This window comes from Dermacentor silvarum, chromosome 9 (assembly GCF_013339745.2).
Source record: "Dermacentor silvarum isolate Dsil-2018 chromosome 9, BIME_Dsil_1.4, whole genome shotgun sequence".
Classification (NCBI taxonomy): domain Eukaryota; kingdom Metazoa; phylum Arthropoda; class Arachnida; order Ixodida; family Ixodidae; genus Dermacentor; species Dermacentor silvarum.
This window is the reverse complement of record NC_051162.1, coordinates 68,292,809-68,310,789: the sequence shown is the minus strand read 5'-3', so window position 1 is coordinate 68,310,789 and position 17,981 is coordinate 68,292,809. Positions and strand designations below refer to the sequence as shown.

The window sequence follows — 17,981 nt, the reverse complement described above, 5'->3', positions numbered from 1 at the left end:
GGCAAGACCTGGAGCTCTCACCTAAGAAGTGTGCACTCGTTGCTTATACTCGCAAAGCGATGTCCCCGCATGCTTTGTGGATTACAGACCAAAATGTGCAATACAGACGAACGCACCGATTTCTTGGCGTCAACATTGATAGAGACTTGTCTTGGAGTCTTTACGTCTCGTGCATGAGAAACCGTTTGGCTGCCATTGTGGACCTTCTCGCGTTTCTCGGCGGGAAGTCCCAGGGTGGAACACTACCATCAATGGTGCAACTATATAAAGCGCTATTTCTGGGCTTCCTGCGGTACAGTTTACCTGTAATAGCAAATACTTGCACTACAAATATCTGCGGACTCCACAGTGTGCAAGCCCAAGCACTCACAACTTGTATTGGTTTCCCAAAAACTACGTCATCAATTGCGATAGGGGCCGTTGCCAGAGACTCGCCTTTGACAGTCTACATTGCCACAGATGTCCCGAGGGCACACATCCAACATCTGACTCGGACTCCCTCACGCCATCTTCCTTGCTTGCCAGGAGAGGCCACATTCAACATTTGCCAAAAGTATTGTATGACAGTCCTACTTGCCATCACAGTTTATGCCTGCTAGACGATTATCAGCCCCATTGTGGTGCCTGCACCAGCCTCAAGTACAATTCACAATTCCGGGCATCAAAAAAGAAAGCTGGAGCGCCGATGCAAGCTTTGAAGCAAGCAACTTTGGAACGCACTTACAATGTCCACAGATTCAGGCAACATGTCTGCACAGATGGCTAGGTAACACACAACAGCCCTGTTGCTGCAGTAATTATTCCGGCAAAATCTGAAGAGATCAAGCTAAAAACTTAATTTTTTACCACCTCGACGGGTGCAGAACTTGCGGCATTCCGTGTTGCACTTGATTTCATTAATCAGGAACCACCATAACAATGGACAGAATTTAGTGATTCCAAGACAGCCCTCCATTGTATACAAAGGCCAATGCGCCACGGGCTAAATGAAGAACTGGCCTCATAAATACGAGAGATACATCATCGCAGCCATGACACGCGACACAACATAATCTTTCAATGGCTTCCAGGACATTGCAACATCAGCGAGAATGACCACGCTGACAAATCCGCCCGATCTTTCGCGAACAGACGCTGCGGCTGGGCTGCGATTGATGTCCCGTGAATGCACTATACCCCTGTGGGACTCGAACACTTTCACCATGTGCCGTTTGCGTTCGTTGTCTCCGGATATACGGATGCATCTCCCGCCTAGATTACCATGACGTGAACAGACCATGCTGTACCGTCTGTGGCTAGGCGTTGTATTTACGAACACATATGCCTTCCTTATTAGAATGGCCCCGCGTGCGACATGTGCAGCAACGATGAGATGCTCGAACACACTATCTGTGCCTGCCCGCGCTATAAGTGCGGAGAGACAAGTGCTGTGCAGAGTGCTGGACCAATTGGATAATCGTCACCTAACGGAACTAAAAGCTTTAGGTGAGTGCTCCGAAAAATCATCCGTGCTGAAGGCCTTACTCGCGCTAGTAAGGTTCCTGCGGTCTACGGGTCATCACTATAGACTTTAAGAACACCGCCCCCTACCGCTCTATAGTGTACGCGGTTTGTTTGTGCTCATCTCTCTCTCGCTCTCTCCCCTTACACTCTCTTTTTCTTTTTATGCTACCTTTGGGTAACCTCTCCGCCTTTTTATGCATCCTTCCTCTTTTGATTGCACCAAACATTCATTGCTCATTGGGACGGATGTTCCCGTTCAATGAACAGCGGATGTAATGCAGTATTTATGTTTAATGGCTGGCCCTTGCGCCACAAAACACTACATTCATCATCATGTTTAATGGCGACCGACATTTCAAATCCGTGAGTCACCTCTGATAGGCTGCGCAGGTGCCTATTACAAGCAGAGTACCGCACAAGCTATAGCTTGGTGAATCATCTCGTTTTGCGTCATGTTCTGTAGCGTCGACCGGATACGCTACATAAACTACTACTGCACGTATACTGAACAAATTTTAAATGAATGAACTAAATAAAATGCACAAGTTTCTTCAAAAAATACGTTCACGCTAATGATGTCGGCGGTTTATACAATGACACTGGAATTATTCGCGGGGAGACAGATAAAGGAGGTCTCATGGGCCCAGTAGGCCTGATTCCTGAAATATGAACGGGTGAAAAACGTATCCCATTCCTACGCCTCCATATTGAAAGCTGATTGCAAGATCTCACACAGTTCACTTTCAATGAAGGATGCTAAACCTTTGCAAAATGGATCATTTTTGCCCTGATAGCCTTCGAAAATGTTAAATAAACAATCTTGTATATGAGCAATGCATTTATAACTGCCACTAACACAATTTAAATTATTTTGCAAGACCATACTCACAGCGAAACATCTGTTAATTTTTATGTTAGTGCAGAGCAAACACGTTACTCCGTATCAGTACTTGACAGCGGAATGCCGTGTTACTTTACTGTAGGTGCAGTGAAAGTTCGTCCTAATGTTGCGCTATAATTCTCATTAAAGCGTCTGTTTCTATGCCACTGCTTTTGTAACACGCAACAGAAACATTTTGGCATCATGAAACAATTTTAATGGTTTCGCTTTTCCATCTTGTTTTCTGCTAATATCTTTATGTTCCTCTTTTGAACATATATGCAAGCAAGGTGTCTTTTTCAACAATAGTTTCAAAATGTTTTATGTCAGCTCACCCTGTTCGAACAGTCGAAATTGACTCCACTGTCTTTCAAGAGCTTAAGCACAACGGGATCTGTGCAGGCCTTGATGGCTGAAATGAAGATTGACATAAGCGTTATCCTATTCTAGAAAAGACTGGCCGCGATATGTCAGATGTAAAGAATGAAATCACCGCCAACCTGGGCAAACAAAAATAAAGTGGTGTAATGGTGACTTCTCGATTTGGGACGACAGCTTTAACAACCTCATATTTTGGTTGCAATGTTATTCAGAGTTATGAAATGAACACTATCTAAGACGTCTGTCTCGCTGTCAAATGTTACATCATCATCATCAATGTCATTCTCATCGTCAGTCTAACTTAGGTTCGCGGAAAGATGCGTGTCTCGTGAAGTAATCTTCAATAACCTCTTTCTTGCTTCACCTGACTCCATACTCTGCCTGTAGAAACATTTGTAGCCATCTTTAAAATTCTAATAAATGCCGTTTCCTTCATAAACATTACAACACCGCCCGCACCAACATAGTTTGATAAAAACTCATTGTACAAGTACGTAAATGGAGAGACAAAAACCATTATCGTTTGAACATACGGACATATACGTATACTGAGTAGGTACACTGAACTATCTTCTTCGCTATAATGCCAATGGCAACCTTGCTAACTACTCTGTCCAGGGTGTCGCTGCCAGTATGCTGACGTTGTTTCTTTATTATAATGCATTTATCGACGCAAAATATACTTTCAGCATGTGTTCGATATATCTGCATGTCATATTGGTATAGTTTCACCTCGAGCATTGAACTTGAGCTGCGCAAACACTCAAAAGTAAAACACAATAATTTGTTAGTAAAACAAATGAGTCATAAAGAAGAGTGGCGAACACTGCCACCATTGTTTAATAGACAGCAGTGGGCGAACAAGAATGTTTTAGGCTGAAGCCACCAATTCGGCAACAGGCACTTGTCTACTACATCACGAGTTCAAAACGTTCGCTCCTGCCTCAGTCATCCATTGTTCGCCCACAGTTGAGCAGTTTGTCTCTCACCTTCCTATGAACCTCTGTGCTGTTTGGCGTACTCCCTAACATTCACATTTAGGAAATTCGATTTGTGTACCTTCATAATAATTCTTCCTGTGTTTCAACCAGTAATACGTTAATATTCTGTGTACAGAAGGAAAGGAAGAAAAGATTACCCCCATTCCCGGCCCTGCGAAGCTAAGCGAATCTATCAAAAACGCCACTGCAACTGCTGAGGGTGGTATGCAATGCTTTCTTATTTTAGAGTAATGGTAGTAATTACAATTTAGGCAGCATGCAGCCGCTGGTGGTATAGCCGTTTTTTCCCTATGTATTCACGCTTATCCTCGGGAGTCCTACTATGCGTTGCTTAACCATAATGGTCCTACAACAACAATTCAATTCAAGTTTATTACGTACCTAAAATGTTACCTAGTTGTACATATACAGAAGGAGGTCCCAAGGTTTTAATCACCGTTGGCGGGACCTCCTGTGCAAGTATAACAAGCAAAACTACAAAGCAAAAAAAAAGCAAGCAAACGAGAGAGCTTAGACATTACAAAGGAAAAATACATATAAGTGTATCAATAACGTTCACTGGTAGGTGGGGTTATTTATAGTTTAAAAACTGAAATTATTTTAGCTTTTTCTTAAACATTTGCAAACAAGTAACAGATGTCATATGCGTAGATAAACTATTCCGAAATATTACTAAAAAAAGCAAAGTGGATCTGCCATTTATTAGTACTGATACTAGGCAAGAGCAAGTTACGATGAGTAGCGAAGCGAGTAGAATGGGGAGTAGAGAGCACATGTTGTGGAAAAATGTCTAAAGTGAGGTCATGATTATAAATTTAAAGAATATAATGCCTATAATATAAAAATAAAGTTTAGACAAAGGCAAAATATCAAGATGAACAAAAATGGGAAAATAAGGTGAACACCGTGAAGCGAAATTAATAATGCGAACTGCTTGTTTCTGGAGTTTATTCAATGGGGAAAGGTGAACGGAGTATGTGTGACCCCATGATGAGATACAGTAGCTTACATGACTGTGTATAAAGGCGTGATAAAGTGTTGTGAGGACATGGAGGCGGAAGAAGAATCTTGTTTTAAGGAAGGCACGTATGCCAAAGGATATTCTAATGCAGACTGAAGAAATATGTTTATGAAACCCAGGATGAGTGTCAACAATGACTCCAAGAAAAGTAACATGATCGCATGAAGTTAGAGCGTGGTTGTTGACTAAAAGACACGGAGACACATTTTTTTCTGTTTGGTGAATAAAAAAAGCATAAAAGAAGATTTAGAGAAGTTAATTGAGAGCCGGTTTGCTGCGCACCACTGCTCTAAGGAATTGACATCTGCTTGTAACTGGGAAATTGAGACGTTAAGGTCGGGGCTGTGAGCAAAGATGGTGGTGTCTGCATAGAATACACTTGGAGCTGGAAAGGCAATAAGGCAAGTCACTAATGTATGCTAAGAACAAAAGGGGTCCTAAAATAGATCTTTGGGGAACACCTTTAACATTATATGAGGGATTAGAAAAAGAATCATCAACAACAAGCTGCCGTCTATTAGATAAAAAGCTTTTTAGCAGTGCTAGGGCTGGCCCCACAATACCATAACATTCAAGTTTCAAGAAAATAATCTGATGATCATAGAACCAAAATCCCCAGAAAAATCTATAAATACAGAAGCTGAATGGTCAACATGATCGATGTACGATTAATTATTATCTGTGCAACATGCGATGGCAGCGTCCGTAGACAACCCTAGGCGGAAAGCAAACTGAGAGGAAGCTAATATGTTAAATTTCGTGTAGTACTTGTGTAGTCTTGTTTCCATCAATTGTTCTAGAACCTTGTTGAATGAAACCAGTTGCTAGGCTTGTTCTTTTATATGCGTACGAAAGACTAGAGACCTCCCTTCCCACCTCGCAAGCTGTCGTCGGCGTGGCAGCTTGGGCAACAGAAAGCTTTACCGAGAAAGGTATAGGGAGAGCGCTACATGCTTCGCATTCCTATTACGGGCGCCTTGTCATCAATTATGTGGTTAGGATGCTTGTTTTGTGATTGTGCTTTATTGAAAGGAATGCTGTTCCGTATTGTTGCATACGTGATTCCAAAGAGTGTATGCACTTTTCGTTTAACTTTGCTGAGTGCTTGAAGCCTCTGCCGCCGGAATTGGCCCACAATTTTGCTAACCAACGCGGAAGCAAAAAATGCTGACAACCGAGAGGCTAACAGCTTTGCTGCTGAAGACAAATGCCCTCCAATCGGCTGTAGCCGGAAGCAACACAAGGAACCAGTACGAACCGCAGATGTATGACTTTCCTTTGCAACTGCAGGCTACAGTCACGGTGATGACATGTACGCTGACATGCATGGTGGCATGTACATGTACATTTTCCTTTTCATGAACCTCCCTGCAGCTTGCTGGTTTCCGCAAAATTGATGTGCGGTCTTGAGTCTCTAGATACTTATTGTCACACTTACCGTAGAACGGGCTGACCCGCGGCAGCTCACGCTTCCATAGTTCCACTTTGCTGAGGAGATCGCGGACGTCACAAATGAAGAAGGCGTCATCGTATTCCTGCCAATGCGATCATAAAACAGAAGGTTATGAGTCTATAAACGACCAGTATATAGACAGCTCCTAACTTTTCAAAGAATACGCGATGCACAATTTCCTGGTGAAATACGCTATTTTTATGCCAGGAAACCGCAGTTTCATTACTCTTGCATACATATGTTCTCAGTCATTACAAAATATTCACAAAAATTGATTTTGTTTCTCTCAATCAAGAAATATTTGGTGTAAGCTTTGCTATATTGCAGTTCCAAGAGAGTAAGCGTTTTGTAGCAAACTAAACATGGGCATATGAAATGCTGGAGGCTAACGTTTTTTTTAAAGTCTTCCACTGTTTACTGCGTTTTGCGTAAAAATATCATTCTAGCAATCTGTTATTTAGTATCTAATTTAGTCGTATTGTTAGAGTGCATTGTCTTCGTTAGGCTACTGTGTCTGGAGAATGCGTTTCTTTTGGTAAAATAATAACGTTTAAAGTACATTATGCAGCTCGGACCATAAAGAGACGTTGATAAAAATTCGCGTCTAGTGATCCAGTATCTCCGGTAGACACTAAAAAAAATTCACATCTTCCTTCGGTAACTAATCTGCAGAAGTTTTGAGCAAAACGCTTCAAAGAGAACCAATTTTCTTGCCCAATCGTGTAATAAAAATATTGCGAAACAAAATGACTGCACAATGTTATGAAGGTTAAAAGTACCGTAATCAAAACTTGGGCAAGCTGTATATGCTGGTGAATTACTTGGGTCGTTGTCACAAATTTCAAAAATGGAGACAAGCCTATTTCATCCTGCTTTTCAAATTGAGTTTCTCTATCATTCTGAAGCAATATAGTTACGGTTTATAAGGTAAATTTAGTTAGGCCCCTCAAAAGCTTCAACAAAAAAGAATTTTTCTTCGCGAGTACTATAGACACAAGCTTCTATGAAGAGTGGGTTGTTACCGAGTGCTCTACTTCAGGTGTCACGCCAGTCAATATCATTCTTTTTTTTCATATTCAATGGAGACCGTCCATATAATTGTTGAGTATTATGCGGCGTTAAAAAGACTTGCTCCTATGAGAACTTCAGATATAACACCAATTTACATACATCTCATTACCCGCCGTGGTTGCTCAGTGGCTATGGTGTTGGGCTGCTGAGCACGAGGTCGCGGGATCGAATCCCAGCCACGGCGGCCGCATTTCGATGGGGGCGAAATGCGAAAACACCCGTGTACTTAGATTTTGGTGCACGTTAAAGAACCCCAGGTGGTCGAAATTTCCGGAGTCCCCCACTACGGCGTGCCTCATAATCAGATCGTGGTTTTGGCACGTAAAACTCGATAATTTTTCTTTCATACATCTCATTGCCGTTTATGTGAGCACATCGATATATGTAGAACTGTACTTTGAAGCGCCTGCTATATTTTTAGCTATATCTGTTGTATAATGTAGTAATATCTAACAGCATTTTAAACCGTAGCTATCATCGTGAAGGTTTCCCTGGCGAGCCTGTTAAATTCGTTTCGAGAAACATTATGTATGAAAGCATATTTTGGACCAATACACGCGAAATGATGCACGCGAAAGTGTGTGCGGATACTTACCGGATCACAAGAGCAAAATAAATTTCCTGGAGCCAAAAAAAGAAAACAATGCTATTGCATCAATGAATGCTGTTTTGTTTTACTTCTGCAAATTATTGATTTTTTTCTGTATGTGCACGTTCCGGACGTGCATTGATAATTTATGTCCGCGGGTGACTTTATGTGAAGGTCGGCAAATATATGCCTAACGAGAGATACCTGATAAATTAGACGCGCGCTTGTACAAGGACAGTTTTTATGAGCTATTTGCGATCCGCACCTGGCAGTTGATGACTTCCTGGGCCACGTCAACAACACTTCCTTCAGTGTGGATAGTCGATGAGTTTCCGGCTGTCTTGTCCATCTCGTACACCTGCCGGAAGAAAGGAAGGTTTTAACCTGGGCTGCTCGCTGCTAATTACCGTTGCTAGAACAACTTATTTATGTGATGTTGCTTTCGAAGTACTTGTCACGCAGACTTCTTATATGGCCTCTGCACTGATAACGGAAACTGTCGGCACCAACAAGATACCGTTGATACTGGCTGACAGTGAGAGGAATAATAAAAGCCTCAATCAGCTAGCTCAACAATACCTCCTCTACAACAAAGCTCTGTCTTCCGTTGCAGGTTGAAGAGCTAAATCTTCAAATTTGCAATTGGAATTTTAGAACCTTGATATGAATCAGATCAAAATCTAAATACCCTGAAAGTAGCCGCATTCTTCAGGCAAAATGAAAGTGTTTGAAGTCCTAAATTCATGTTGAAACAATTACAGATGAAGTTCACTTTTAAAGAAATAACGGCAGACATTTGCGAGGATTCGTTCTAGTCACTTTTCGTCAGTCATGTGTTAGAGGCGAGAGTGTCCTTCTCAGTGACTCTCTCCGATTATCGCAGCTATGTTTATCGGCAGCAAAACAGCAAAGCAAGATCTTGCGTTCGTGATTACAAAAACGATTCCACAGCCCACATAGAAAGATTTGACGCTTACTAGGCTTGATGGAGGACAGAAGACCGCCAAGCAAAAGGACGAAAATGCCGGCCAGCATTTTATATCCAGTGTGCGTGCAGAAAAGGCCGGATTCGCCGAGCGCAGCATGTTTGCTGACGCACGCGTCACGTGATGCGCTGTCCGTGGCGAAAACCACTGCTTCATTTCATCGTGTAAATGCGCCTTAAGGGACGTATTGATACGACCAGCGCACTGACGGACACAAAGCACAAAAAGAGGCGTCGAGGACAAGGTCTGGACGGGTGAAGATGAACACAATCAACAGATCCCAAAGAACGAGGAATATACTGAAGGTGTGAGCCAAGGGACGTGTTGGGCGGTGACTGGTGGCTGACCAGCCAGACTTGCGCACCGGACGTTGTTGTACCAATCAAAGCTTTTCACAGCGGAGGTGTTTAAGCCAGGCGTAATGTGTCAACCGCGAACAGAATATCTGGGCCGATCCTGGCGGCTGTGTAGAAAGTGTCCAAGCGCAGTGGCACATACCCATGTGAACTAGCGTAGCTGAGTCTTGGTAAGTCTGGCTAAGCATGATTGGGACTACTTAAGCGTATAGGCAGTCATCGATAGCGAATCGATAGCCAATCAATAGCTAATCGATAATCAATCAATAATAAATAAATTCCAGAAAATGCTGGGGATAACTTCGTAGGGCTTAGCCTAGCCCAAAAATGTGGCCAGTACATTGCGATAGCCAATTCATAGCCAATCAATAGCTAATCGATAATCGATCCGTAATCATTAGGTTCCGTAAAATGCTGGAGATGACTTGGTAGTACTTAGCCTAGCCCAAATATGTGGTCAATACCTTGCGATAGCCAATCAATAGCTAATTGATAATTGATCAATAGTCAATAAATTCCGGGAAATACTGCAGATGACTTGGTAGTGCTTAGCCTAGCCCAAAAGCCTGGCCTAGCTAGGTGCTGATCAGCTCCGCTGTCCCTGCAGCATTGCGCCTCCAGTGCAAGCTACGCTAATATTTTTTAGAGCGCAGCTCTTAGGCTCCCGTTCCTGCGGCTAGTGCCGGCGTCGTCCCTCGGCGTACCTCGTAACCGATCGAACGAGCCCAGCGAAGGACAAAAGATCACTTTTCTTTTGTGCATTTCCCTTTTGACTGCGCGTATAGCTATATTCTGGAACGAAATTACGCAAACACTGATAACTTCTCGTTTTCTAGTAGTTGGTACGTAACAGATGAGAGCGAGTTGTCCCATTGTTGTGCCGTCGAAATGAAACCCAGCAGTCGTTCAGACGCGTTCGAACGGAACTCAGGAAGCCTGCCGCTAATTGGTATCGCGCCGATAACAAAACTAAGGCAATGCATGTGCTTGCACTTTTCGTAGTCTAGTAAAAAATAATAGTTAAAAGGTTCTGAGGCTCAAATACAAATATTTTAGTATTCACCAGGTACCCGCGCTGAGATCGTTCGCTTCCACCGAAGGTTAGACCTACCGTATCCGCCTAGTTGGTCTACACTTTAGGCAGTTTTAGCAGAGCGCCGCTTTTGCTCCGCTCCACTCAGATTTCACGCTCTGAGATACTGCAGGGAACTGCATAGATTTCGCATTTGATAAGCGCGTCTTGCCGAGACGCGAGCGACGCGCTATCAACTCGGCTGCGAAACGACGTAGAGGCAAAGTAGACACGCTGTCACGCTCCACTCAGTCGGCTTTGTAGCGGAGCGAGGGATGCGGTCTTCGTTCCGCTGATGGTATAAGCGTTGTGCGCAAGCTCAATAGTGTTCCTGCTAAGCGGCTGTGTGGCATTTGCTAGCATATGCCGGTCTGAGCGGAGCGGACAGCAAGCGCTCAGCGAAAACGCTCTATTATCAGCCCGTCTGGTCTCCGTAATCACTTTCACTTTACTACCTTAAAGGCCCCACTGTGGGGGTATTACATATGGGGTGGTTGTCAAAAGGGTGACACGTTTCGCATTTAAGATGAGTAGTGAGCTCTTACAGCGTCAATTAAGCTCATGGGTGGGGGATGGCCACGATGACGTAGTCTAACGAGGATGCATCGGTGTATATTTCAGCTTTCCCATCAGCGTTTTTAAACAGCCAATTTTTTGTGTCTACAGTGCCAGCATAAGAAACTATGAGACCTGATGCGACGTGTCTAAACATATGTGTATGTGCTGTCACTGATGGCTGTCAGCCGGACTAACCAACGCTTCTCTGATGGAGTTATGTGACTACACAGACTTGTAGATTCAAACACATTGTCGAACTAAGGAAATGTTGCATTTCCCATGTGTGAAGAACAAAAAACGGCTGTCAAAATGAGCAGTAACGGCCCGTACAGCGTCTCGGGTTGGCGGTTCCTTGAAGTCATTTCCGAAGTTAAAATACCAATCACAAAAGTAAATGAGTGCTGCAGCACTTCTAGGCACACTAGTGGATACGAACAACTACTTTTCCTTTCTGATAGAGGCGTAAGTTTTAAGTTTTGGGGCGATAGCGCATCTACCATGTCTGTGCGAGACATGTCTGTACGAAACTGAAACTGCGTCTGCGTGTTGACATGGCACATTATTAATCGTTCACCACGTACCGGCGTGGCGTAGTGTACTGTCATACGATACGCTATAATACGCCTGGGTCTCCACAGTTTGTGTAAAACTAGAATGTCGTTCAGTAATGTTGATTTCGTAGTGATATCTGTACGCGATAACTTCAGTGAAAGTGTAGTATGTTTAAGGAATGTCCATCGGGCACTCCCTGAACAGTCAACAGGGATTGAAATGCTGAACCAATTGGCTGCATTGAAAAAAAAATTGTGATATGTCGTGCCAGTTAAAATTTTGCTGACACGTATCTTTTGTGTTTAGTGGTTTTGCTGGTGTTTAATGTTAAAGTCGGTAATTAAAAAAAGAAGTCGGCGTGGCCTAGTGGTAAGATACTGGGCTTGGCATCTGTAGTACAGACGATCGAATCATAGGCCTAGTAACTTTTTTTAATCATTTCTCATTTTTTGCATTAAAACACTGTCTGTTGCTTTCTGCATTTAAAAATGTATACGGTAGCCAGGCACCGCGTATTTCTTGCTCTAGATATGCATTTCACACCAGTACCCCAAGCCCAGCGCTTCCCATTATGACGCGCCTTGCCAGCGCCTCAGCGGGACACTGGGCCCATAATCCGGCATGGTACTGGACACTCGATACTGGGTTTAGCAACAGGGTTAGCGCGAGCACACGCGATGTGACATACGCGGCGCGTTGCGTGGATACGTGCACATTTTGCATTGCAGTTGCATATTATTTCAGCTGGTAGGACGCCTTGTAGGAGATGCACAGGTTGCGGTACAGATTCAAACCTTCCGGTTCCGGTAGCTTTTCAAACGCGGCACAGGCCGCGTTTGAAAAGGGGTGCAAATAAATCATCATCATCACAATCATTAGCATCCTATCGTGCGGCTTATCAAACCAAGCTGGCTAGGTGACTATGTAAACGCCGCGTTTCAAAGGTAACGCCAACAAATCATCATGGTCATCATCCTTAGCTTGGTATTGTGCCACTTGTCTTGCGATGTGACAGGTGCGCCCTTTGCATTGAAATTGCATATAATTACATCAGATCGAGCGCCATGAAGCAATTGCATAGGAAGCGGTACAAGGCAGACAGTGAAGTCTTGAGGAAGAAGAAGATTATGGAGATGTGTAAATATTGATGTAATGAAAGACATGTATGGCATACCTCATTAATTCAAACTGGCTAGGTGACTGTCACCGTGTGGTTTCAACGGCACTGTCAGTAAATCAGCAACATCGTCATCATTACCAATGTATAGGGCAATTTGACACGCGATGTGACATCCGCGTCGCGTAGCGTCGATACGTGTAAACTTTGGATTGCAGTTGCGTTATATTCCACCAGGTGTCGCGACATGTAGCATTCATATATAGCAGTTGCATGCTGCTGTAGCTGGACCTGGTTAACGTCAGCAGGCTAGGTGGCTATTTGTCACCACCCCATTTCGAAGGGGATGCCAACAAACCACCATCATCATCAACAGCAACGTTTCATTGCCTTGGTCAAGGGATGTGACTTGTGCGCCACGTATTCTGGATACCTGTGTTTAATCTTTGGTACATGTTATGGCGCCTCCTCGCAAGGAACGAACCGCTGCTGAAGAAGCGAATCGTAGAGCTACGCGTGCGGCTGCAACCAGGCAACATCGGGTTCATCAGACCGCTGTTCAGAGAGCATTACAAGCCGCAGCTCGCCGTCGACGACGGGCGGACACTTCAGATCTTTCTCGTCAAAACGACGCCAAGAGACTTCGCCGCGAAAACCCTGTAGTGCGTGGTGCTGAAAACTGAGCTCCTATGGAGCAGCTGCTCCAAGTTACGCTGTGAATGTGCTGCGTGTGTCGCGCAGGCCTGTGTGCTTTTTTTTTCTTTTAACGTTATATATAATACTAAAATTTCATTACTATTATGATATAAAACATAGAGTGACATGTTGCAAACACGTGATATATGATTTGGAAACAGCTAAAATGAAGCATTCTGCATATTTAGTGCGTGCTAGGAGAAAAAAGGAAGGAATATTCAGTAAGGAATATTCAGGAAGGGCTTCAGGAACGGATATTCTACGATGGATCACATCCATGTCATCAATCTAGGTAATCGAGAAATCTGCGGAGTATAATCAACCTCTCCATATGGCTTTCACAAATTATGAAAAGGTTTTTCATTCGGTAGAGATACCAACAGTCATAGAGGCATTGCGAAATCAATGAGTACAGGAGGCATACATCAATATCTTGGCAAATACCTGCAAATATTCAACAGCTACCTTGGTTCTCAACTATAAAAGTAGAAAGTTACTTATCAAGAAAGGTGTCACGCAAGGAGACACAATCTCTCCAATGCTATTCACTGCATGCGCAGAAGTAGTATTCAAGTCATTAGCCTGGGTAGTCTTAGGAGTGAGTGTCAACGGCGAATATCTCAGCAACCTTCGGTTTGCAGATGACATTGTGCTGTTCAGCAACAATGGGGACAAATTGCAATAAATGATGGAGGACTTTAACCAAGAAAGTGTAAGAGTGGGACTGAAAATTAATATGCAGAAGACAAAGACAATATTCAACAGCCTGGCAAGAGAACAAGAATTCAGCATCGCCAGTCAGCCTCTAGAGTCTGTAAAGGAGTACGTTTATCTAGGTCAATTACTCACAGGAGACCCTGATTATGAGGAAGAAACTTACAGAAAATAAAGATGAGTTGGAGTGCATGCGGCAGACATTGCCAAATCCAGACTGTGAGCTTACCAGCCTCGTTGAAGAGAAAAGTGTACAATCATTGCATTCTACCGGTGCTAACATATGGGTTAGAAACTTGGACGTTAACAAAGAAGCTCGAAAACAAGTTTAGGACCACACAAAGAGCGATGGAACGAAAAATGTTAGGCCTAACCTTAAGACACAGGAAGAGAGCGGTGTGGATTAGATAGCAAACTGGGATAGCCGATATCCGAATGCACATCAAAAGAAACAAAATGGAGCAGGGCAGGCCATGTAATGTGCAGGATGGATAACCGGTAGCTTATTAAAGTTACAGAATGGATACCAAGAGAAGGGAAGCGCAGTCAAGGACGGCATAAAACTAGGAGGGGTGATGAAATTAGGAAATTTGCAGGTGCAAAACGGAATCAGCTAGCTTAAGACAGGGGTAATTCCAGATCGCAGGGAGAGGCCTTCATCCTGCAGTGGACATAAAAGTGGGCTGCTGCTGTTTCTGATGATGATGATGATGATGATGATAATAGTGATAGGAGTAAAATAGGCATCCCAATAGCCTCAATATTCACATGAGCCTCAATGCACCTCTATCATTTTATTAAATTTCTATCTATCCTGCATCTTGTGGTTTTGCTACTTGTAAACATCTGCGCCATGATCACTTGCGGCGCATATGGGCAGACTGTTGCACATGCTACACGAGGTGCTTTAACCCCGCGTCCTTGTGTACATTTGAACGCCTGCTGATTTATGAGTAGTAATAGGATGAAGCTAACGAACAGTCCGAATATATCGGTTGCGCTTTTTCTCTTTGTGATTTATGAAAACGCAATGACTGTATCGCTGTCCACGAGGCTTCTGACCTCTCTTGCTCACCTGTGCCTACCTAAACCTCTTTGTTCTTTTGGTCTGAATGCCTAATGGGACGGAATATTCAAAGTGTTCGAATATCCTCCGTGACATGAGCGGCTAGACTAACTATCCAAAGAGCCGGAATATTCAGCCGTGTCTATATATACAACGCAACAGAATTCCAGAGCCTTATTATCCGACAGTGCCTCTGCATCCATCAAGCAGGAATATCTGCTGGTTGACATTCGGGCTCGTTGGATATACAGCCGCGGGATCATTTTGCACCGCCGTAATAACATAGTAGCGAAAAAGCGTAATCATTCACCCGTACAGCTCGCAGTTCTGCAACAATGTTGTTATGATTTCTGCACCCTTATATGATGTATTTGACTCAAGAAATCGTCTAATTAGTTCTGTTTTTTCATAAATAGTTCCGTAAAAGCCTTTTACAACTATATTCACTCAGTGAGTAAAATACAATAGCCAGAACTCACAGTGCCGTAAACAAAGTAATTTAGTAATGATGGCGTTAGAAAGAAGAACAGTGATTGAAATGCTAAATGGTATGAAAGGCAGATACGCCATCGAACAACAGTGATAATTACGGCAAGATTATGTGCTGCAACTTGCTGTAAGAATAAGGAGATCCCACCAGCTGTGGGAGTCAGTGTGATGGGAAGCATGTTGTAAATAGCTGCGTATCTAGGCTTGGGGCGTTATAACTGAAAACTATTCAAACATGTTTTTATTCCAAACTACTGACGTTGAAGTTTATGTAACCTGCGACACAAGAATCGGGCGGTGACCCACAGCGTTGTCTCAACGTTTTAGGAGGTCTCCTCGTTTTAGGAGGTAACTTTTTTTTTTGCTTTCAAAGCCAACAGCATTGCTTACCTTCATAACTTTCTCTTATCTAATTGGCTCACAAGAGGCGAGGAGCAAGCAGAAGGGGTTAGCGTTTCGGTGTGGCGAGCTAACACAGTGAAACTAGATAACCGCGTGGAGGAGAGCAGTGTCGGCGTCTCGGATTTACGGGTTTCCCATTGCTTAGCTTGCGGCGGCTGGTCGAAAATCGCCGCGGCGTGCAACGGAAGGTTAAAAATGCCTCTAAAATGGATCCTCAGCGAAGAAGAGTTGGCACGGCGATGTCGTATACCTACCCAAAGGGCTCGAAAGTGGTATACTTCCACGTAATATTTTATTGTACGCAAATAAATCCGTTCGGCCAGGACGCTCCGAGTAGGCAGTGCCAGAGCGATTGGTGGGCAGACGTCATCTATTCCTTTCAGTGTAGGTAGTCTCTGGCTATTCTTTGTCGGTATATTATTTCATCTTTAATGCGTACACGTTACTCTGACATGTTCAGTTATCGCGGTTTTGTGATGTCGCGTGAGAGAAAGGCGACGTTGGCGCTGCCCGAAAACGTTTGAACTATAGCGGAGGGCTAATGGTGAAAAAGATGTGGAATCAAAAATGATTAATGTTGTTTCGTTCCGTGCAATCATGCATAATCAGTGTGCAGAGGTTATAGAAAATAAAGAGTTTTCGCGGCATCCGTTACGTCGCGTGACATACAGGAGAACGTGGGTCAGCCGGAAAGCGTTTGACCAATCGTAGAGGGCTGATTCCATAAATAGAATAAAAACGTGACACCGTGTTGGTGAAGCAGCGCAAAAACCAGGACACGGTGGGGTGACACAAGTATACAGAATGCTCACTGCTTGTTGGGCGAGTTGGTAATTAATCATCATACTGTGTTGATGTCTTGTGTCTATCCGCTATGTCCTTGTCAGTGCGATGCTTCACCAACACGGTGTGATGATTAATCACCGTCTCGATAAACTTTCCACATTACTGAAATTGGTTATGTTGCCGCTATGTTGCCGTAGCATTGCTTGGTGTTCCGCAAATTGTTACGAGAGGGCGAAATGTGCATTTATAAGGCAAGTAATTCCGTGTATGACTCAAGTGTATTCGTGACGACAACGCCAAGACGACGGCATGACGACCATTGCTTGACAGCGGCGCTTAAGACGATAGTTTGTGTGGTGGCAATGACGGCAATGGCCTAATGACGAAAATTACGAAGGCATGACGATGATGGATTCACCACGATAGCATGACGATGGGGGTTAGACGACGCCGTCAACATGACGACTGAATTGAATTGAAATCTGCGGTTTTACGTGCTGAAACCACGATTTAATTATGGGCCACGCTTTTGTCGGGGACTCCGGACTATTTTGGATAACCAGGATATCCTTAACGTGCACTCAATGCACGAGACACGGACTTATAGCAGCGGAGCTGTTTAAGTCGGAGGTTGGCCCGTATAGCGTAGACCAGAAACTGCGCCTGGCGATGACGTCACCGCGCGTTTCCTGGCAACCACTTCGCACAGCTGCGCCTCGCTTCGCCGCCGCTCCGCACTGCCGAGTTGCTACGACCGCGCACTCGCTCCGTCTAGCCATGACGTCACTTTGCGTCACCTAGCAACCACATGTGCCTCGCTTCGCCTAGACATGTCAACACCTAGCCAAGCCGCGTCTTGAAGCGCGTCGTGCGGCCAAGCGAGAATCTGCGCGTCGGCGGCGAGCCAATCCGGAATTCCGTGCCGAATCTGCAGCGGAGAAGAGGTGTCGTCGAGTAGAAGATCCCGAGTTTCGAGAAGGAAAACGCGAGAGTCGGCGTTTGAGTATCCAGCGTCGTCGGCATAGCGAGCCTGGCTGTAGCTTGGTCGATCACAAGCTCCGCTGTTTGCTACAGCCTTGCATCACTAGTGCAAGCTGTGCTCATTCTTTTTTTTTGTATTTTTCCCCTATCGACTTGCGGCCGCTCGGCCGGGTTTTGATCCCGTGACCTCGTGTTTAGCAGCGTAACATCATAGCCGCTTAGCCACCACGGCGTCTCTCAACATGACGGTGGTTAGGATGGCATGACAACGGCTGTATGAGAACTATTTCATGAAGACGGTGTTACG

The 17,981-nt window shown here is 44.2% G+C and overlaps 1 protein-coding gene across 4 annotated transcripts in view; it reads right to left on the bottom strand.

Moving 5' to 3' along the window:
- Positions 1–17,981, bottom strand: part of LOC119465296 (ornithine decarboxylase) — a 55,531-nt gene that overhangs the window by 20,734 nt on the left and 16,816 nt on the right. For all 4 annotated transcript variants that reach the window (XM_037726089.2, XM_049655956.1, XM_049655957.1 and 1 more), the window contains 3 exons: positions 8,165–8,257; positions 6,225–6,321; positions 2,719–2,795 (listed from right to left, as the gene is read on the bottom strand). In XM_037726089.2, the coding sequence (XP_037582017.1) occupies positions 2,719–2,795; positions 6,225–6,321; positions 8,165–8,248 (258 nt within the window). In that variant the 5' untranslated portion in view covers positions 8,249–8,257. The remainder of the gene's footprint in view (positions 1–2,718; positions 2,796–6,224; positions 6,322–8,164; positions 8,258–17,981) is intronic.